Genomic DNA, 22,204 nt, shown 5'->3' on the forward strand with positions numbered 1-22,204 from the left:
GAGAAAAGTCCCGTGTTCCCACAAGCTGCCTCGGTCTTCTGTTGCCAAGGAGACCAGAGAATCACCAGGGGAGCCTAACTCGTTTCCTAGCAACGGAAGAGCTAAAATCCCACCCATCATTTTACAGGATTTTTTTTTAAAGAAATGAATATCCCCATATAATGTTTTTTTTAAAACGAACTAATAATAACAAGCTTGAGTCCAAACAGGATCTGGGTTCTGCTAAGGACGTGGAAGGCAGGATAATGTGGACCTCTCATGTTCGGAACATCCCACCCAGGTGCAAAGAAGAAACAGGGCCAAAGAAATCTGCACATTCCAGCCCAGGCTTGGCTTGATTATTATGATAACAACAGCCACGCAGACTGGAAAAGCAACACATTTTGCAAAACAAGCAGAAACGCGTGCGTATTTTTGCGCCTGCACACACACACACACACACACACACACACACACACACGGCTCTCGAAGTGCACTGCACATTTCTTCCACCACGCAAGCACCTCAAGCTTGCATTCTGGAAAACGGCACGGCTTCCCGTTCAGTCCAAACGCCCGAAGGCAAAAAAAAAACAAAAAACTGCCCGAGCGCCCCACAAGCTTTTTCCTTTTTCTGCTTTGCAACGGTTGTTGTCCGCAGATGCACCCCGGGACTCTTGACCGCTTTTGTAAACAACTTTCACCATCCCGTTCTCCTTTTCCCACTCGCCTCCCCGGGGCGCTGATCCTCTTCCCGCCGTGGGTCGTGCGCAAGGCGCACACGCACGGCGACCCCGAGCAAGTGTGCCCGCTGCTCTCGGCTTGTGCCTTGACAGCCACGGGAGCGCTCGCAGGGCTGCGTCTCCCTTCCCCCGAGAGGGCCGTTCCGCTCCGGCAGTGCGGGACTCCGGAGGGCAGGAAAAACGGAGCTGGCACCGAGGCGCGCAGGACGCGCGCGCAGAGAGGACCAGGCTGGGTTCCAAAGGGAGCCTTCCCAGTTCTCTCTCCCCCACCCACCCACTCCTTCCCTCCCGTCCTGGCCTTTAGCTGCTCTCTATCTCTCCCCCCCCCGCCTGCCTTGTCAATCAGCCTTCGGTTCAAGTACTCTGGCTAAGCGGGAGCCGGGCGGAACGGCTCGGACCCTCCTCCGGTTAAGAGGAAGGCGAGGCGAGCGCTGGGCGGCGGCTATACTTACACCGACACATCTGAAGGGGCAATTGGCGGCGGGAAGACGAGCCCAGCTCTTCCCTGGAGTCATGATGCTGATCGCGATAACGAGCGCTGGGCTCGGCCTCTTCCTCCTCCTCCTCCTCTTCTTTCGCCGCTGCCGCCGGACAGAGGCCGCCGCAGGAGATTCAGACTCCCCGGCTCAGCTGCAGCTGCTCGGGGATACGACTCCGCACCGGCTCCGGAGAGGCCGGAGAAGCCCTTTGCAAAGCGCCGCCGGCCAGCATCTTTCCCCGCCGGAGCCCTGCAGTCTGCGGGAAGGCTCAGCTCCTCTCCTCTGCCTCGCTTCTTCACCCCAGCCCACCCCGGCCGCGGCTTCCCAGTCTTCTCCCACGCCGGCCCACCCAGGCGTCTCCTTCCTCGCCGTCCCCGAGTTGCGGAGCAACTGAGCTGCAGGCGGGGAGAACGCGAGCTGCAGTCCCGAGGCTGGGACGCGCCCAATGCTTATTTTCATTCACAAAAAAGAGAGAGAGAGGGAGAGGGAGAGGAGAGGAGAGGAGAGGAGGGAGAAACACCCAGGAGCGCAGTGGCAAGCTCCGCCTTGCATCCCCCGAAGGCTGCCGATTGGCTGAGAGCAAGCAAAGCCAAGGAGTTGTGTGTGGGGGGTGTGTGGGGGGGGGGAGGTTACAGACCGAGCGAAACCGGGTCTTCCTGGGTAAGAGGCAGAGATGCTATCCGGGAAAGATTCCGACAAGCATCAATGCTCCTGGCCGAGTAGATTGGAGGAATATTTCGAAGGCCGAGAGCCACGTCCTTGTGTTTACCTGGAGAGGTTGCAAAGTGGGTGGGACCCTATGATATATGGGTAGGTGGGAGGGAAGAAGGGGGAAAAGTAACTTTTTAGGACAAGTTGAGGCTAATTTTCAGTCTGGTTCCAGGAAGCTTTTGGGAAAGCGTTGGTAACGCTTTTAGCAGTCATCTCGGAAGGTGGACTTGGCCGCAAGCGCTATCCGGCCCTTGGTCTGAAGGTTTTTCCCCCCAGGTTTATCCTAGGACTCCTGCTTTATAGCAGGGGTACCCAAGATCGAAATGCTGGAGCGGAAGAGAGCTAAGCGTGCTCAACAGAAAGAAGTCCCAGAGGAATGGCTATTGGCTGCCCATGTTTCCGAATATATGAAGAAAAACCCAGTATCGACTTATCTCTCTTACCTAATTATTATTTTTTTTGTAAATAATCCTGAAATCCGGAGAAACATCTTCGAACTGCACTTTTGTCTTGCAGGAACAAAAGCTCCCAGTTAAAAACAACAACAGCCAATAGCGCGTGCAGACAGTTACATAACAAATGCTAGTCTTGCAGTATGACTGTCCTGGAGAAAAGCTGAGCCAAGTTTTTAAACCAAGTTCCTGGTCAGAGCCTTGGTCAAAAAAACAAAAAAACAAAAATACCCTGTGACGTTCCTTTCCAAATTGTTCATAACATCCCAGGAAGGAGTCAGAGACCTACCCTTAACCACCCCTGCGCTAAACCTACGATGCCATCACAACGGCAGGACTTGCACAACGCGCCACAACAAAGAAAATAGCTGCATTTAGCCAGGCCTCTTGGGCAAAAGCAGCTATGGTCATCCCCTCACTGGAAGCGAATCCTTAGCGGGGGGGGGGGTCGTCTCCACTCTCGGATCCTGTCCATCTGGAACCCCTCGCTAAGCTGCGTTTCCTCCCTGAGGTCCGCTGGGCTTCGGGAGACTACAAAGCCCGTTGCTTTTCTGGAGCTGACCCGGCGCTCTTGCCTCAACCGGGCAGCCCTGGCCGGTTGCCTTCTTCTGAGCCCCAGCCCACCCGTGCCGTTGTCAACTTTGCCGTGCTGCCATCCCCATCCACGTCGTACCCTCCTTTTGCAACCTGGAGCACAGAAACCCGCCCCCCCCCGCAACCTTCAGCCCTTAAGGAGAGGCGAATCAGGATCAAGCACCCGGGGGGTGGGTGGGAAAGTCGGCTTTTTTAGCAGCAGCCCGGATCAGCCTGCTTGTGACCCAGCAGATCAAGATCACGTGATTCCTTCCCCCCCCCCCGAGTCCCTCTTGTCCTCACGGAGGCTTCTTTGCACCCCCTCCTCCTCACCCCCACCCCAATGCATAACCAAAGTGAGCTTGTTCCTGCTCGGCTCCGGCTTGAGCCGCTCCGCGGGCCGCCGCTGATGCAATTGCAGCGTCAACGCGCGTCAGTCCGCCCGCATCTACCTCACTGCACACCTCCTGCGACCCAATCACAAGACACGCAACATTTTCCCCCTCCGGGTTCCAGCACCCCGTTTCCCCTTTCCCCCCCTCCCCGCCTCTCTTCCCTCCTCCCCCCCCCCCAATTGCCAGCTCCGCTCTCAAGCTGCATTCTGCAACACACACGCGCACACACCCCCATCCACCCCCTCCGCCCTTTCTCACCTAATTCGTAAGACAGGGATCTCTCTCTCCATAGCAGAAGAATCCTTGGATTACTCGACTGGGGAGAGGTGATCCTCCAGCTCGGAGGGTCTTTTTGGGGGGTTTTTTATTTTGGTTTAAGTTTGGGCTTGGCTTTTCGGAGCCAGCTCCCTTGCCAAGCTGTCCAAAGAGCTTTGAGTCAGCAACCAAGGCGAACTAGCTGTTGTTGATCATCTCCTGCATTGAGCTGGAATGAAAGCTTGCAGGCACAGGCAGTTTTGTTATAGGCTTTTGAACTTCCTTGTGGGAAAGGGTCACAGAAGGGGGGGGGGCAAAAAAAACAACAACAACAACCCCACATAAAGCCGGCTTTGCCACTTTGCCTGATTGGGCTGATTTGCTCCTGGAGCAGGTGCTTAACTGTGGTATGTGAAAAAGTTCCTGGCAGCTTTAACTTCAGCCTGGAGTCTTGAATGGAAGCGTCATTGTGACATAGGTCAAAATAATTCTTAAGTAACTGGTGCCTGTTTTCCTCCAAGACCAGGCCTGCTTTGTCAGGCAGGAAGGTATTGGAGAAAAGAAAGCGCAAGGAGAAATGAAGAGGGGAATGGAGTTGAAAGTAATAAACTAGGAAGCTACCACTGTCCATCTATTAACCTCTAACCTGGTGCAAACAGGGATAAATCATCAAGGGGTCCTTTGTGCTTGGTGGTTTTCTTGTAGACGTTTCATTACCCAACTAGGTAACCTACTCAGTGTTGGAAGGGAGCCGAACAAAAGCCTAATCAACTCTCAAGAACATTCCCAACAGCACTGGCAGTTGTAACCCGTTGTATATAAACAGAGAACAAATCCCACTTCCTTCTAGCCTTGATGATGTTACCTAGCTGGGTAATGAAACATCTGCAAGAAAACCACCAAGCTCAGAGAGCACCAAAGACCCAGCTGTTCAACCCTGAGCTACAAATATTCTCTTCTATCAATAAATCACTAAAAAAGACAGCATCGATAACTTAAACCTAGACTCACCGAAGGGCTGTGCGTCAGTCACAAAGTATGTAACCTGTAAAGATGCCCCAAATGATCTGTGAATCTTGCTTCATTTTAAAAGACGGTCTAGGGGAAAATACCTGTATAAATTACTTGTACACCACCTGGAGTTTCTCTGTGAGCAGATGGGTGGTTTCTAAATCTGATAAATAAATAAACACTTGGAAATGTACTTGTGTAATTTAATTCTCTAAATATTTCTGCATAACTCAACTAAACGTACTGGACATATTCACATGACATTACCAGTTAGCAAGTAGCATAATTGCCTGTGTTTTATCTTGGCATGTTATATGAACCCAGCTTAAATGAGATGTACAAATGTGGAGCCCTGGGTCAATTAAATGAAAATTTTGCTAATTCTGGGTAAAAGTTCTCCATACTTGGTTTATGAGCTGTAGGAATGTTCTAATCACATATTTTAAAGGTTAAGTATTCCTTCTGCATAGAGACTCTAAATTAAAGGAAGAGTTGTTAAGGCTCTTTGAATAAAACAAAATTATGTGTTGGCTCAGATAGGCTATGTAAACTGTATAAATAAAGCTCCCCACTTGTGTAACCTCTTATTCTCCAGGTTTGGAGCCAAATGTTTAGTATGTATGATCCTTAAATCCTAACAGAGTTGCTTTGTTTTAATTTAGCATACTTGCCATGGAGAAAACCTACCTATTATGGTGATTAAGAGTTGACAACAATTGATGGCACATAATCAATTGACAGAAGACAGCCCCAATTAATCAAACTATGGTTTCAGGGTAGGGTGGGCAACTTAAGCATTAAATGCTTTTTTAGCTACTACTGGAGTCAAATTAGCTCAAATTTTATGGTTAGATAACCCAAATAGGAGATGGTGCTATCATATTTACTAGTAGTCCTTGGCTTATACCTACAGTTGGAACTGGAATTTCAGTTGCTAAGCCATGCAGTCCTTAAGCAAGTCCTCAGGTGACCAGATCCAATTTTACAACCATTTTTACCATCATCGTTAAGCAAATCACCATGTTGTTAAGGAAATCTGATTTCTTCAATTGGGAAAAGGTCACAAATTGTGATCATGTGACTGCAAGATGACGCAACCATCATAAATGCAAGCCTATGGCCAAGGGCTGGAATTGTGATCACGTGACTGGGGGCAGCAGTCATGACTTTAAGGACAGCTCATAAGTGATGTTTTTGAAGGCTGTTCTAACTTCAAACGATACTTAAACAGTCATAAACTGAGGCCTACTACCTATATTATTATTATTTTGGCTTTAGATACTGTTTGTTTTTAAAGGGAAGCTATGAACTGATCCCAGTTTGGGACCTTTCCCCAATTGGACAAATCAGATTTGCTTAACAACATGGAAATTTCCTTAATGATGGTGTTAACATTGATTGTAAAATTGGGTCTGGTCACCTGGGGGCTTGCTTAATGACCGCATTGCTTAGTGACTGAAGTTCCAGTCCGAATTGTAATCATAAGTCAAGGATCACAAGTAAAGATGATAGCAGACACCACCATCTCCTATCTGGGTTATCTAAGGATTATTTTAGAAAGATTCCTGTTATCTAACCACAAAATCACAACATTTGAAACAGAAGGAAGCTTTCTAACATCTTACATAACTCAGAAATATTTAAGCTGGTACAGACAATAGTCGATGAAGGCTGCTAACAGAAATTAAAACACAGGAAGACATCTGCAAAAAGTCCCTGTACTAAAACAGATCTGCTACAAATGATAGAGAGATGGGAAGGGAGAATAACGAAACAACACAAATATTGTCCATCAGGAATGGCAGAACTACGTGATCAGTCAGACCTTCCGACTTACAAATGGTTCATTGTGCAGCAGCCAGCCAGGAGGACAAAATGGCACAAGCCTAATTTAATTAAAATACAATTTACCCCACCCTAAGGGAGAAACTGTAACCTAAGTAGCTAAATTGCTCAGGCTGTAAACTTTGGGTGGCCAATTTCTATACAAGTCCTTGACTTATGACCAAAATTTCCATCGCTAGCCAAGGCAGTTGTAATTGAAGTTCCCCTCAATTTTACAGCCTTATTTTTTGGGGGGGATAGTTGTTAAGCAAACCCCTGCAATGGTTAACCCCTGCAATTGTGGTCATTAAGGGAATCTGCCTTCTTCTGTTGCCTTTGCTTGTTCAAAGCCGGCTGGGGAGGTTATAAATAATGGTCACATGTCACTGGGACATTGCAATTGTCATAAATACAGGCCAGTTGCTAAGCACCCAAATTTTGATCATGTGGCCATGGTGATGCTGCAATGGTCATAAATGTGAAATATAGTCATAAGTCACTGTTTTCAGTGCCATTGTAACTTCGAAACGGTTAACAAAGGAACAATTATAATTTGAGGGCTTAGCCGTTCATTATGACTTAAGTATCATACATAAACTTAATTCCTGGCCTCCAAGCCTGGAGAGTAAGAGGCTACACACGCTTTGAGTGGGAGCTTTATTCCCACAGCTTGCACAAGAAATAATTTGGTTTTACTCAATGAGCCCTTATTAGCAACCCTTCCTTTATATTTTTAAGAAAGAACTTAGTGTGTCAGTCCTGTATTTCTGCAGGCAGGAGGGTTAGAATCCTGAAATTTGACAAGTGGTCCTCCACTTGCAACAGTTGATTTAGTCACCATTCAAAGTTACAACGGCACTGAAAAAAGACACTGATGACTATTTTTCGCACCGTCGCAGCATTCTCATTGCCACATAATCCAAATTCAGGCACCTGGCACTTGGGCTGCATTTATGACCACTGCAGTGTCCTGGGCTCATGTGATCCCTTTTTGCAAACTTCTGATGAGCAAAGTCAATGGGGACACTAGATTCACTTCACAACTTAGCAACTGCAGTGATTCACTTAACAACTGTGGCAAGAAAGGTCGCAAAACAGAGCAAAGCTCACTCAACAAATGTCTCACTTAACAACAGAAATTTTGGGCTTCATTATGGTCATACGTTGAGGACTATATGTATGCCTTTCTGGAGGAACGTGTCCCTGTACAGTGTCCCTGACCACAATCTGAAAGATGGGGTATATTTTCCCAACTAACAAAGACAAACGTGATTTATTTTGCACAAGCACCTGCAGAGTTCTGCATGTGTCTTATTAAGTAAGTCTGTTTTATTCACGGTTTCCCCAAAAGGCAAGAGATCTCTACATTAGAACCAGTAACGGTTTCTTAGTGCTTTAGTGCCAGGCAGTCTTAGTCAGAATCCTTTACAGGAAATCCTGAGTTCAAGCACAATAGCCTACAAGGGAATTTTCGACAGAGACACACACACATATATATGCTGTCTACTATTTTGATCCCATTGCTATAGATCTGTTTTGTCTCTATTAGTGGCTATAAATAGTTACCAGCAAACTTTCCTAAGTTCTAACACCCTCTTCCATTTATCTCCAAGGGCAGTAATCTGGTTGCTTGTAAAGAACCATAAAAAAAAATCCAACTAAGTTCAGTAAATATCTGGAGAGACTGACACGAGCCATCAAGATGCTTGTTAGTGATGTAACAGGCAATCTGAGTCATCCTTTAGGGGCAAAGTTCAATTTTTATTTATGAAGGACTAAGAGCTGGCTTGGCTGAAAGGTAAACAGTTCTTTCCAACTAGCTCCTTCTATTTTGGACTATAGCTCCCACAGGGATAACTGGAAGAGTGCAAGGAGTAGGGCACAGTGTTGGACTATGGCTGGAGAGAACCACATTCATCCCTTCCGTGAACCCAGTCAGTCCATCTCAGCCTAACTCACTCACATAATTGTTGGTAGGGACAAAACTTAACTTATTGCTAGTTAAACAGTTTGAGGACTGCTATTTACAAAACACCCAGGTTATTCCATGTGGAAGCTTAGCGGTCAAGCAAACTTACTTAGAATTGAGGACCCAGATTGTTGGGGGCAATAAGCTGACTTTGTAATAATGCCGCTTGGGTGTGTGTGTGAAAGCCCTAATAAGCAGGCATATACATAGAATGAAGGCTACTGCTAAGCTTGTAAGCTGCCCTGAGTCTTCGGAGAAGGGCGGGATACAAATGGAATTAAAAGAAATAAATAAATAAAATACTTTTCAATGTCTTTTCCCATTCCTAAATGTAATGCTAACATACCGGACTGCAAAAATCTGGATGACCACTAGATGGTGGGCAAGAGGTATAGGAAAAGCAACTCTTTGCTTCCTTGGTCATCTGCCTCTTAGAAGGCAGAGAACCCAAATAAGGCTATTTTCTAATTTAGCCTCCTGTTGCAGAAGTTTGTATTTTGTGGGGGTCAATGGAGAAGCCCTTTTAATATATTGGTTCTTTTGGATCAGTTTTGAATCTATCATCCTATACAGGTAATCCTTGACTTACAACAGTTCATTTAGTGAGCTGTTCGAAGTTACAACAGCACTGAAAAAGTGACTTATGACCATTCACATTTACAATGATTGCAGCATCCCCACAATCACATGGTCAAAATTCAGATACTTGACAACTGACTCATATGTATGACGATTGCAGTGTCCTGGGCTCATGTGATCCTCTTTTGTAACTTCCTAACAAGCAAGGTCAATGGGGAAGTCAGATTCACTTACCAGCCCTGTTACTAACTTAACAACGGCAGTGATTCGTTTAATAACGAGGGCAGGAAAGCTTGTAAAAAGGGGAAAAAACCTACTTAACAAATGTTTTACTTAGTAGCAGATTTGGGATTAATTGTGGTCATAAGTTGAGGACTACCTGTACTTTGTAGAATGACAATATAAAGAGAAGGGATTAGAATTAGGTACTTTGACCTAAATGTGGGCCATCCTTTAGCTGAGCTTAATACCAAGGCTAACAGAATGAAAAGCATTGTGTATACTTACAGTGCACGGTTCATCTTAGTTTTCCGTTTGCCAGCACTTTTGTCTCTGCTTTCCATCTCTTCTTTGTCTCCTCAAGAATCTGAAAATAGAAGAACGTGTACAGATGACATGGAGGCCTGCTAATCTCTTGTCTAGCTGTTCAGCCTTTGGAAGATGCTATTTCTTTCCCTGCAAAGTTAATGATTCTCTGATTTCGCTAGTGGGATGGAAGATGCAAAACCGTTTGGATTGTTTCCTGCCAGTTTCAGCATGTGCCTTTCTCCATTATTCGAGAGAAGTAAATAAATAAAGCAAACAAACTGCTTGTGGTATGCCCGTAAATGGGACACCAACCTGAGAGTGGATGGTAGAGCCAGCCAAAGACTTGCTGAGTTTCCAAATACAGATTTCTGTCCAATGTTTAATTTGCATTTACAAATCCTAGCTTACTTCTGTACTTTTCCAAAATGCTAACTTCTCAGCCGTTCTGTATCCAGTGAACAGTGGATGAAAAAGCTATTATTAAAACAAATTGGTAATTGGCATACACACAGAGAGAGAGAAATCACTCAAGGCTCTTGATATTCAGGCTCGTAGTTGTTGTAAAATGGCTGAGCTTGACTCACAGTTACTACATGGAAACGTCCGTGCAGTTTTCTTGAAAGCAAGTCAGAAGTGGTTTACTATTACCATATCTTCTTTCAGGATGTATTTTTTTTAAACCTATTCTCCTATTGATTACTCAGCCAGACCCAACCTTCCTTAGCTTCTAAACTCAAATGCAGCCTCAAACATTGAAAAGCAGCTCTGATGCTTTTCAAAACCATTAATGCAACAGTTCAGTGGTGGGATTCAGCCAGTTCGCACCAGTTAGGCAGAACCGGTAGCTAATTTTTTGTTGCCCAGGCCCAGAATGGACTTCCGGAAGGGGCATCCACACAGAGAACCTGTTGTTCACATATTTGAATCCCACCACCGCAGCAGTTCCTCAGTATACCTAACCAGGATGGGATTCATCCACGATAAATCTTTATTTAACTTACTTGGGCTTATAAACTGTTTCAGAACGTCCATAGGTACGGTCCCCCCAAAAATCAAGATGTGCAATTAAAGTCTCTGTAAAAGAACGTACTAAGGAGGTGGGTTCCTGGGAGGGACGGGATGCATTCCACAGGAGTAAGAAGCAACTCAGTCCTGATATTATTATATGTTTCAGTCCTGATATTACATGTGAGAGAAAGAGGGACTAGTTCACATATTCTAGATGCAGATAATAGAGTCCTTAGTCTGGCAAGATTTTGTCTATACTGTAGATGTTAAAAACAAAGAACTAAGTTTCGAAGAATCACCACATACCATTCTTGGTTTTGGGTCTGACATTTTACCAGTACTTTACATGCATTGTAAACAAGTTATAGCTTCAACCATGCCATTGGATGCCATCTTGATTTTTTGTGTGTGTGTGTGTACTACTCTCTGTAAATCCCCTGTACTGCTCGAATCCGAGAGGACTCCTGCTTTATCTTCTTCTCTCCAGTAAGAAAACACCACAAAACTCCATAACACTTAACAGGCTGGTTGTAAGTTCTGGGATCTACAATCCCAGCCTATTTGGAGGGCAACAGATGTAGAAGGCTGAGCTGAACTATGGATTTGTTATGAAGTCTGAGCTAGCTAAATTTAGCTACGGTGATGCTATCGCATTTAGGGACTGGATTGGAAAGGAAAAGCAAACAAGCAGCTCTAAACTTTGGTTTGTCTCTATGTCTGTGGACTGAAAAGCATGGCTAGATGCACAAAAGAGTGGCTTCATCTGATATCTCTGAATGATGAGCCACCACTGAATCTAACTATAGCCCTCTCCCATTGAAACCAACGAAGAGGATCGATTTCAAAAGCAACCCAAGGCTTGCTTTCCAAGTGATCTGTCATAGGATAGCACAAGATTTTCTCCTTCACCTCTCCAGTTGCCCTGGCAACCGTTTCTAAGCTATCCAGCACTGGGGATGATTGTCAGATGAGCCCCCCCACACCTGATACGGAGAAGCAGTAGTTGACATCATACAAGGTTTCCATTTTGGAGATTGTTGGCTTTTTTCTTTTTCTTTTTTTTAAAAAAATCCTTTTATTTGGCTAAGCTTTGAGCAAACTCCTGGAATAGAATTTTGAAGGGGGCTGATGTTTAATTTTTAAGGAACTTTGATTCACATGCCAGCAAATGTACAGGTAGGCTTTCTCCAGCCACAAAACCTCTGCACAGGAAAGCTTACCAAAACTAAAATTGCAGGAGGCAAAAATGAGAGATTTGAGTCAATGAATATTCTCTGTCATCCAGGTAGGATTGCCTGAGGTTGAGTCAAGGCAACTGGACTTATTTTCTTGTTAGTCTGAGACCTTTTGCTGCTCATGCAAGCAGCTTCATCAGTTGGAGCACGTTAGTCAGGCAGAGAGTCGTTGGAATGTGCCAACTCTTTCTGCACCAAACTCAGGGGTTTCTTCCCCAAAGCTGGAGACTTGAGGATAACCTAAGTCTCTTATCCTTAAGTCTTCCAACAAAGTTGGAGACTTGAGGATAACATCTGCAATTCAAAAATCTCAGTTGGGGAGATCCTTATGAAGATCAACCCCCTCCAAACATGGAATGGGACAACTCACCCCAGCCAACTCACCCTGGCCAATTCACCACAGGACAACTTGCAGTGGGACAATTCAAAAATTCAACTTAATTAATCGAAGTAATGAAACAATTGTTTTAATTTTTGCCATTCACATTTCATTCTGTCCCTCCTTTTGCATTCTTTCTTTAATGATTCTAGCCCACCATTTCTTTGACATTAGTGTAACTCTTGTTCTGCAACGAGTTGTGCCACGGCGAGTTGTCCCGTGGCGAGTTGGCTGTGGCGAAGTTAGCCACAGTGAGTTGTGCCATGGCGAGTTGGCTGCAGCGACTTGTCTTAGATCCCTCCAAACAGCCCAACAGAGGCAGACTATATTCCTTAGTCATGTAAAGCTAAGTAACTGAAGGAGGAAAAGATGGATCCTATGTAAAGGAAACGATCTGAGAGTAACTTTGCCTCAGACTACTTCCATTCTGCAGCTTTTATTTTTTTATTTTTTACATTTGACGGACAGGTTGAGATTGCATACCTTCCTATGTCTGTTTAAAAAAGGCTTTTCTTCCTTTTAGTAAAGACCGTGAGTTGGAGATTTTGAAGCAAAAGAGGGCTGGTGCTTGAAACCCCAGTAGGTTGCTTGGTTGGCAGTTCCACAGATTTTTGCACAAAGCTCTCAAACAAAGTAGGGAGGGTGTCGCACCCACTCCTAAAGCAGAAGAAATATCAGGACTGGGTGTCATTTTCCAATCTAGAGGATCTGGTTTAGATGGAATGCCACTGCGTAACTTTAAGCAAGTCTGTGTGGAGTAGTCCAGCTTCTGAGGAGTTCTGAGGACCCTCTTTCAGAGTTTTTTAGAAGGGGATGATACAGAGCAGGGGAAAAGTAGCCCATCCCCGTTAATGTTCACATGCACTCCACAGATCTGAGGGTAAAGAAGATTATCTCATGGGATTTATTTATGTGTTTGCTTGGTTGATGTAATCTGTGGCTAAGAATATAAAATAAATGGCAGCCAGCATTAGGAAAAGAAATAATTTAAGGGTCACCACTCAAGTCACAGAAACAGTGAACTTGATCCCTAGTTGACAAACACGTGGCAAATATACCTTTAATTCCTTATAAGCATATCTCAAAATACAGGGCACCTGAAATAACACTGATTATATAATCCAGAAATGCCACTGTATTTGTTCTTCTCAGTTTTCTGCATTGCCCTAGCTCAACATAGTTACATAATTTGGAGGGGGGGGGCTGTTGTTTTTTTTAGGAATCCTTGCTAGAATCCTACTTCAGTATTTAAATGACTGATCAGCTTAACATTAGGAACAAGCTTGGGGGGGGAGGGGGGAATGGGGGGGAGGGATAGGGAGGGTTAGGTAGGGGTGGGTGGAGGGAGGGGGGATTGTTAAAGATAAAATGTACTGTAAAACTTTTCAATAAAAAAAAACATTAGGAACAAGCTTCTCTCTCTCTTTTTTAGTTCTAGATTCTATCAGAGATGGAAGGAGAACCTCAATAGATAATGCAGAATTGAATCCGAGGAATGTATTTAGAATATGAAGCAAGAAACAAAGTCTCTTAACAAGAGAGGAAAAATTATGCAGTTATTATGTTAATCTCCTCCAAACTGATCCTCCCCCCCATGGTTCCCAGCCAACGTAGTTTCGCCATCAGGTTGCACCCTTTAATGAAGTCTCCATGAACACTTCTGAGCAGGAGATTATTCACTGGTTACCTACAGCCATTATTTTTCAACCTTGTTAACTTGAAGGTATTAGGACTTCAACTCCCAGAATTCTCCAGCCAGCAGGGGAACCAGGCTGGGATTTCTGGTAGTTGAAGTCCACATATCTTAAGGTTGCTATTATTGGAAAACAGTGATCTAGAGATTGATTCTGTTCTTCACATTTTGCTTCTGAGTTATCAAAATTGAAAGATCATGCAGATATATGCCAGATTCTAATGAATTCAATGTCTGCTTTTAGACCATAGCTTAATCTGTGTTAACAAAACCCAACTGTTAACATGCTATTCCAAAAAAACTAAACCACAAGATAGCTTAAGGCGATGGTCTATGTTCCTAGAAAATACTCAGCCACTGAGTTGCCCAATATCATTTTCATCTAATCTAGCATGTTGTGCCAATTCAGCTAATAGTTCCAGCAAAGATTTCTCCAGATTCAGAAGATCTTGGGCATAGCTTTTATTTGAATTGTGGCTGCATCTGGCAAGGCAGTCTTTGTGTACTTAGCTCGATTTAAAAAACAACATAATAACCATGATCCTTAAGGATTTGTTATTAATGGACAATCACCTCTGAAACCTTAAGATGCCTTCCCTAGCCTTCCCTAATCTCAGGCCTTCCATATGCCAACCGCCATACTGAACTCAGAAGATGAGAAAGGAACCAGGTTGGAGAAGACTTGGCATCATCGCTGGGGGAAGCTGCATTTCTTTCTATTTCAGTATCCAATGGCAAGGCTTAGAAAGAAGACAGCCACCTGAGAAAAGTGTGTCAATAATTAAGTTAGAACAGGGGTCTTCAAACTTGGCCCTTTTATGACTTGTGGACTTCAACTCCCAGAATTCCTCAGCCAGCCAGGTTTGAAGACCCTGAGCTAGAACTTAGAATAATAGCATTGGAAGTTTCCTTGAAGAACTTCTAGTCTTATAGTCCAACCCCCTGTTCAAGCAGGAGAGCTATACCATTCTGGATAAATGGTTGTCCAGTCTGTTCTTGAAAACCTTCAGTGATGGAGCACCCACTGCAGCTGAAGGCAAGCCGTTCCATTGATTAATTGTTCTCACTGTCAGGAAATTTCTCTTTAATGATCTTCCACCCATTACTTCTTGTCCTCCCCTCAGGTGCTTTGGAGAATAGGTTGACCCCTCTCTTCTCTGTGACAGCCCCTCAAGTGCTGGATGACTGCTATCATGTCACCCCTAGTCCTTATCTCCCGTAGATTAGACATACCTAGTTCCCTCAATCATTCATCATATGGTTTAGCTTCTATGCCATACTCTAACCATACTATGCAGCTTATCAGCCATTGTCCCTGATTTCAGAGCATGTATGCAAGCAAGCAAATGTGGAATATCAGCAGACGGCTGTAGCAATTGGAATGAAACAGTTATGGGCCTGGCCTCCCAGTGTACCCGAGCTTCATACAATATTCACAGCCTCATACAGTATTAAGAGTTGCTGGTGCTACATGAAAAAAATGGGGAAAAAATGTTCTGTATGGACATGGGGTTGCTTTAAATAGCAGATCCTCATTGTTTCTCACTGGCTTCCTGCTGTCCTCTCTCTTTGCTACTTTATTAGCAAGGAGAGTTGCATAAAAATAGGATCATATTACCATAATACTTCACACTTTTTATTTTTCAAGTGCCTTGCCATGCATTCATTTTCACCATGCATTCATAAGGAAGTTAAGTGTTATCAATGGCCTCATTTCTTTTCTTTTTTCTTTTCACATTTTTCCAGTGGAGAATACTGCACTGCAGATAAGCTAAAAGCTTTTTTTTTAAAAAAAATCACAGCTTGACTTTAAGAAATATCTCTGACTCCTTGTGAGTTCTAAGGCAGCCACTCTTCTTGCTTTTTCTTCATCTAATTCCAAAGAGAGTAATAGGATTTTCTTTCTCAGAATAAGCTCTTTTAATATTTGTTGTTTATGGGAAGTATTTGGTATATAATATGCTGCATGTTATCCTTGAGCAGGGAATAATCTTTTTTTAAAAAATTGTAAACGTATTTGATTTGAAAGAGGAAAGAACTATGGAAGTTAGCATCCTTTGATCAAACATCCTTCTATTTTGCTCTTACTGTATCTCTGCTAGAACATGTCTCTTAACAAAGCCTAATCTTTCATAACCTGACCTTACACAAAACAGGTAAGTAAAAGTGGAATTACCTGATAGTACCTGATAAGGAAACTTGGAGATCACTTTCTTTTTTTAAAAGGACATTCCAGTAAGCTCTGGAAAACCACCAGTCTTTTTTCTTAGCCAGAAAGTGACGTTATCTTGGTCTCCTACAGAGGTTTAAAATCTCAGTTAACATTTTCCCTTGGTTCTTGGAGATGTAGTTCAGAAATTCTGGAGTAACTCACCTTTGCTTGACTTTGATCTACATCCTGATATCCAGGTGAGAAATATTATTAGCCCCCTGTCTGTGCCCTCCTTGTCTCTGGCATCTACAGCCATGCTGTCTTTCAGCCTGTTCTAAACTTCCTTGGTGGCTGTTTTTATCTCAACCTTTCCTTGGAAAGTATCCCCATGAAGTGCTGGAGTACAACTTTAGCCATCAATAGACACAGAAAGATAAACTACATTTGCACACCATTCAAAAGAGATAATTAAAAAGCTAAGAAAGAAACAACAACCAGAACAGATTTTCTCCAGCAACCAATATCCAGAGAAGCAAGGATTAACACCAGACAAACTATCATAGAAAATGCCCTAATCAAGGCAGGACCAAAAAAGAAAGCCACACTCCACCAACACTGGCAGGGCAAGCCACTGTATAGAAAAAGGAGCAAACCCCACACTCACCAGCCCTGAAGATGTGACCTATTCAGGTAGAGAAACATCTGCAAACCAGCGACCAAGCTCAGAGAACAGCAAGGACTCCACAGTTCAACCCTGAGCTACAAATATTCTCTTCTATTGCAGTACAACTAACCCAGACTAGACGCTCTATTCCAAAAGCTTGCAAAAGCATTGGGTTAGAGACGTCTAGTCTTCCTGATATGAATTTTCATCAGAAAGTTATTTCCAGGATGGAATGCTGAGCATCTTGGGACATATAAATAAACATTGCAACCAGTGGAAACTTTTTTTTTTGTATCACAAGTAGACTTTGTTTTTCCATGCTGATGGCTGAGTCAGAAAGCAAGACTTGACCAACTGAATGGTAGTTCTAAGATGCCACAGATAGTTTGGCAAGAGGAAAAGAGAGGCTAAAATTCCTGGAGACTACCTGTTGTGGCAAGAGTTAGGTGGGGAGGGCAAAAAGAGAGATCTCGAAACAACACGAGTTTCTATAAATTACAAAACGAACGCTGTTCTTCCCAACAGCTGATTTGATGCTGTTGGAGACTGTGTGTTCCTACAGAATTATCTTCTCTATTCCCTGGTATTAGAAGAGATCTCAGGTCTTATGACTTGGCATAATTTTATGTAGACAGAGTTTCAGTGCCTGGGATATCAGCCCAGAATTGTGTGTTTGAAGAACTCTAATTACAATTTTTATATCCAGTCCTTTCTGGCAACTGTAAACAATTCAGCATGGGAGGCATAAGGCCCTGGGGAAATAGAATTACTAGAAGTGCATCTTGTTGAGCAATCATTTCTCAGTCTTTGCATCATGTTTGTCTGTGCCCTCTTTTGTCTTGCTTCTACACCCCTGCAATTGCCCTCTTGTTCACACCAAAACCATCTGAGAAGCTTAGAGACACTAAAATGCTTTGGAAAGAAGGAAGCAAACTGTTTTAGTCGGGAAATGTAGTAATGTAAGAGGTACCGTGGCTGCTTCAGAAATGAACCTAAGGGACACATATTTCTCCCATAGCAAGGAGAGTTGAAATCCACAAGTCTTAAAGTTTGTGAGGGTTGGACAGCCCTGTCCTATAGGGTGTTGCTTCTGTTGCGATGGAGACCTTCCTGATCATTACATAAGAACTGACATGATTATAGGCGGGTTAAAGTGTATTATGTATTGGGTTATTTATATAGTTGATTAATGTTAGTTAGATTATGATTACTATATATTTGTAACCCTGTAACCAGCTTTGGGAAGTGGGGGAGGGGGAGGGGGGTTTAGGGGGAGTGTTGGGGATGGGATAATATTGTAACCTTTATAAAACTTTTCAATAAAAAAAAGAACTGACATGATTTCATATTTTTGCAGCTTTCTCTTCATATTTTGAAAAATGATTGTAGCAGCCACAATCCAGACATTCAGCTAGAAACTCTACAAGATGGGCATGATGCTTTACGGATTTTGCTGTAACCTAACTTTCTCTAAATGAGTTGGAACTACAATTCTCAAATTGCTTAGTCTCTGCGGCTTGTTCTGAGAATTGCCACCTAAAGCTGGTGGCTGCAAGGTCAAAGAGAAGCAGATCTAGACTTTAGTGTTCCTGAGATAGCACTTTACAAAGATGTGAGTTACCACGAGAGCTGGGGTCAATGGTAATTGTAGTCCAGCATTTCTAAAGAGATCAGATTGAAGATTGCTCAGAAATTAAATCTACCAATTCCCTGACTGGTTGAGTCTTAGACCAAGGCCTTCTTCATTAAACCAGTTTTAAGCCATGATTTATTAAATTAGCACAATAGATTCAATCAGATACCAAGAGATTCACACAAAACACTAACCCTTTAACAAACATTGAAATCATGGCCATTTTAGGCTTACCAAAGAACTTTATGTCAAAAGCAATCAATAATAAAATGTTGTAAGCAATAGTGTTTACATATAATATGAAATATGCACTACTGGTAGCGGTATTATATTCTGTGTAAGCTGACAAGAGCCTTTTGGTTGCAGGAAAATGAAAAATGAATGAATGAATAAATAAGAACAAAACAGAATTTTCACCCCACTGTCTGCTAATAGACAGGACAATAGATCATTAATTTGATGTTAGGTGCCTGTATTGGTACCTGGTTTTTAAACATATAAGTAGCCCTAGACTTACAATCATTTGTTTAGTGACCATTCAAAGTTACAATGACACTGAAAAAAGTGAGTTATAAATGGTCCTCACACTTATGACCATCGCAGAATCCCTTGGGTCACATGATCAAAATTCAGGTGCTTTATACCTGGCATGTATTTATGACAATTACAGCATCCTGGGGTCACCATTTGAGATCTTCCCAGCCAGCTTCCAATAAGCAAAGTCAATGGGGGGGGAGGGAGCTGGATTCACTTAATACCACGATTCACTTAAGGACTGCAGTGATTTGCTTAAAAAAGGTCTTAAAATCAGATGCTACTCACTTAATAACTGCCTTGCTTATCAACAGAAATTCTAGCCCCCATTTCTGGTCGTAAGACTAAAAAGACTATCTGTATAGGGGAATAATTCACTAGCTTGTTTCCAGACATCTAGAGAACATCGTAAGAATAAACTGGAACAAATGATAAAGAATAGGAAGACAATAATAGACTGAGTGATAGATCATTTAGTCCAGCTTTCTAGCTGAAGCAGAAAACGGAGTCCTGAAACTTTCCAACAGAAATGGTCAAAGCAATCACAGAGACAAAAAAGAAGATGGGAATCTTCTTTGTGAGACTGAGCATCTGTTGGGAAACATCCAAAATTTAAAACAGTCCCCCTTAGGCCAATGTCTTCCAGACCCATCGGACTACAGCTCCCATTATACCCATCAGCATAAACAACTCCTCCCTTACAACGGAGGATGCAAATATTCCAAAGAAGGAACACGTTTCCAGTATTCTCATTTGAACACTGCTTCAAATTGTGCACTTCACCATACCAAAAAACAAAAACAAACCATGCCTCGGGTAGCTATAATTATTGCAATTTCTGTTTCCTACAAGGGGAAGCCCCGAGAGATTTGCTGCGAAAACCACAGGCGTTACCTGTACGGCAGTGCTCCGAGGCACGGACAATGCTTCTTCCTCTCTTCTGGATTTGTCTCTGAGAATCTGAGGCCCAAGCACCAGGATCTTGGAAGTTCTAACTGATGTGAGCAGGTTAGCGTAATTTATAAGTACTCTACTCACCCATGTGATCTGAGCAGATGCCATAAGGCTGAGAATTTTTTTTTTCCCAGGAGATGGGAAGGAAAAAAAAAGGCTGGGAACTAAAACCTGTTCAGCCACAATTGTGGCTTACGCTCAATAGAAAGGAATTTTCCACTAATAGGAGTACACATGTGTTTACAACCTGCCTGGCTGTCCGAATAGGTGATGGCAGACAGGATTCAAGGTTAGGCAGAAACATGAGGAACAGTTCCACTTCGTTGTGTGTAATGTTCAGTGCAACTTCCTGAGCACTTCTATTTCCATTAAAGAATGTGGTTTTGGTGCTCACTGATCTAGACTCAAGGCTGAAAAGGCAACAATTCTCAAGGTGTTTTTTGTATCCAGTGGAAGATACAAGAAACATGCGATTCTTCCCATATTTTGCATTTGGCCAAGTCTTTATCTGAGGCCCCTGGGAAATGTTGTCACGCATATCATGTGCACAGTTTTAATACACCATTTTCCCTCCCCTCGGTGCAGATTTTTATCCTTTCTTAGCATAAGGTTTATGGATAGGTAAAGGTAAAGGTTCCCCCGCACATGCATGCTAGTCGTTTCCGACTCTAGGGGCCGGTGCTCATCTCCGTTTCAAAGCCGAAGAGCCAGCGCTTGTCCGAGGACGTCTCCGTGGTCATGTGGCCGGCATGACTAGACGCCAAAGGCGCACGGAATGCTGTTACCTTCCCACCGTAGCGGTCCCTATTTTTCTACTTGCATTTTTACGTGCTTTCGAACTGCTAGGTTGGCAGAAGCTGGGACGAGTAACAGGTGCTCACTCGGGATTCGACCCGCCAAACTGCCGACCTTCTGATCGACAAGCTCAGCGTCCTAACCCACTGAGCCACCGCGTCCCTAAGAAGGTTTATGGATAGTCCTTGACTTATATCCTTTCATTTAGAGACCGTTCAAAGTTACAACAGCACTGGAAAAAGTGACTTATAACCAGTCCTCGTACTTACGACCATCACAGCATCTCCATAGTTGCACGATCAAAATTTGGGCATTTGATTTACAATGGTTGCAGCATCCTGGGGTCATTTGATTGCCATTTATGACCTTCTCAGCTGTGTCTGATAAGCAGTCAAGGGGGGAAGGACAGATTCCCTTAATGAAAATGTGTTTAACGGTGGTGGTGATTTCCTTAACAACCACGACAAAAAAGATCAAAAAATCAAGTGTGACTCAGTTAACAACTGCCTTGCTTAGCAATGAAAATTCGGGTCCCAATTGTGTTTGTAAATTGAGGACAACCTTTGGAATTCCACACTTGGAATGCTGCATCCAGTTTTGATAGCCATAATGTAAAAAAGATGTTGAGAGTCTAGAAAGACTGCAGAGAAGAGCAACAAAGATCAGGGGACTGGAAGCTAAAACATATGAAGAACGGCTTCTGGAATTGGCTATGTCTAGTTTAATGAAGAGAAGGACAAGGGAGGACATGACAGCAGTCTTCCAGTATTTGAGGGGCTGCCACAAAGAAGTGGGGGGGGAGGTTTAAGAAGAGATTGGACAACGATTTGTCTGAAATGCTATAGGGCTTCCTGCCAGAGCAGGATTAGGGTTAGGGTTAGACTAGAAAATCTCCAAGGTCCCTTCCAAGTCTGTTATTCTGTTATTTATATGACCGTAGTGATTCTGTACAAGGGACGCGGTGGCTCAGTGGGTTAGGACGCTGAGCTTGTCGATCAGAAGGACAGCAGTTTGGCGGGTCGAATCCCGAGTGCCGCGTAGCAGAGTGAGCACCTGTTACTCGTCCCAGCTTCTGCCAACCTAGCAGTTCGAAAGCACGTAAAAATGTAAGTAGAAAAATAGGGACCACTACGGTGGGAAGGTAACAGCGTTCTGGGTGCCTTTGGCGTCTAGTCATGCCGGCCACATGACCACGGAGACATCCTCGGACAAGCGCTGGCTCTTTGGCTTTGAAACGGATATGAGCACTGGCCCCTAGAGTTGGAAACGACTAGCAGGCATGTGCAGGGGACCTTTACCTAGTGATTCTGTAGTTGTGACACAGGCAGGGAACAGCAGAGGCCTAAAGAGTAGGAGAACTTGTATGACGGGGACTGTGGTGCAGACAACAAGGAGTGCCTGGGAGCCATCTTGAATTACTTGGAAATCAGTAACCAGGGGAACTGCCACACAAAACAGAGTAAGAGTAATTATTTCTTTGTTCGTTTGTTTAATTTCTATAGCCGCCCGTCTCAGTCAATGATTCTGGCTGGGGAATTTGGACAAGCCTGATTTACCCCTTGCCTAGGTAAGATACTGATAGTAATGTAGTGAAAAGCTTCAGCAGGTAAACATTACAGGTAACACTGAGCTACATCTTAGTCCTACAGGTCCAATTTGC

General features: G+C 43.6%; 1 protein-coding gene across 3 annotated transcripts in view; it reads right to left on the reverse strand.

Moving 5' to 3' along the window:
- RHOBTB2 (Rho related BTB domain containing 2) overlaps positions 1–19,801 on the reverse strand; it is a 36,404-nt gene extending 16,603 nt beyond the window's left edge. Inside the window, exons 1-2 of one of the 3 annotated variants that reach the window (XM_081333876.1) lie at positions 19,690–19,801; positions 9,477–9,555 (exon numbers count right to left, since the gene is read on the reverse strand). In XM_081333876.1, the coding sequence (XP_081190002.1) occupies positions 9,477–9,532 (56 nt within the window). In that variant the 5' untranslated portion in view covers positions 9,533–9,555; positions 19,690–19,801. Of the gene's footprint in view, positions 1–1,173; positions 1,539–9,476; positions 9,556–19,689 lie in introns of those variants that run through there. The other 2 variants (XM_081333878.1, XM_081333877.1) reach the window with 2 other exon arrangements.
- Between the last annotated feature and the right edge of the window lie 2,403 nt (positions 19,802–22,204).

Source organism: Vipera berus (assembly GCF_964194415.1).
Source record: "Vipera berus genome assembly, chromosome: 8".
NCBI lineage: Eukaryota > Metazoa > Chordata > Lepidosauria > Squamata > Viperidae > Vipera > Vipera berus.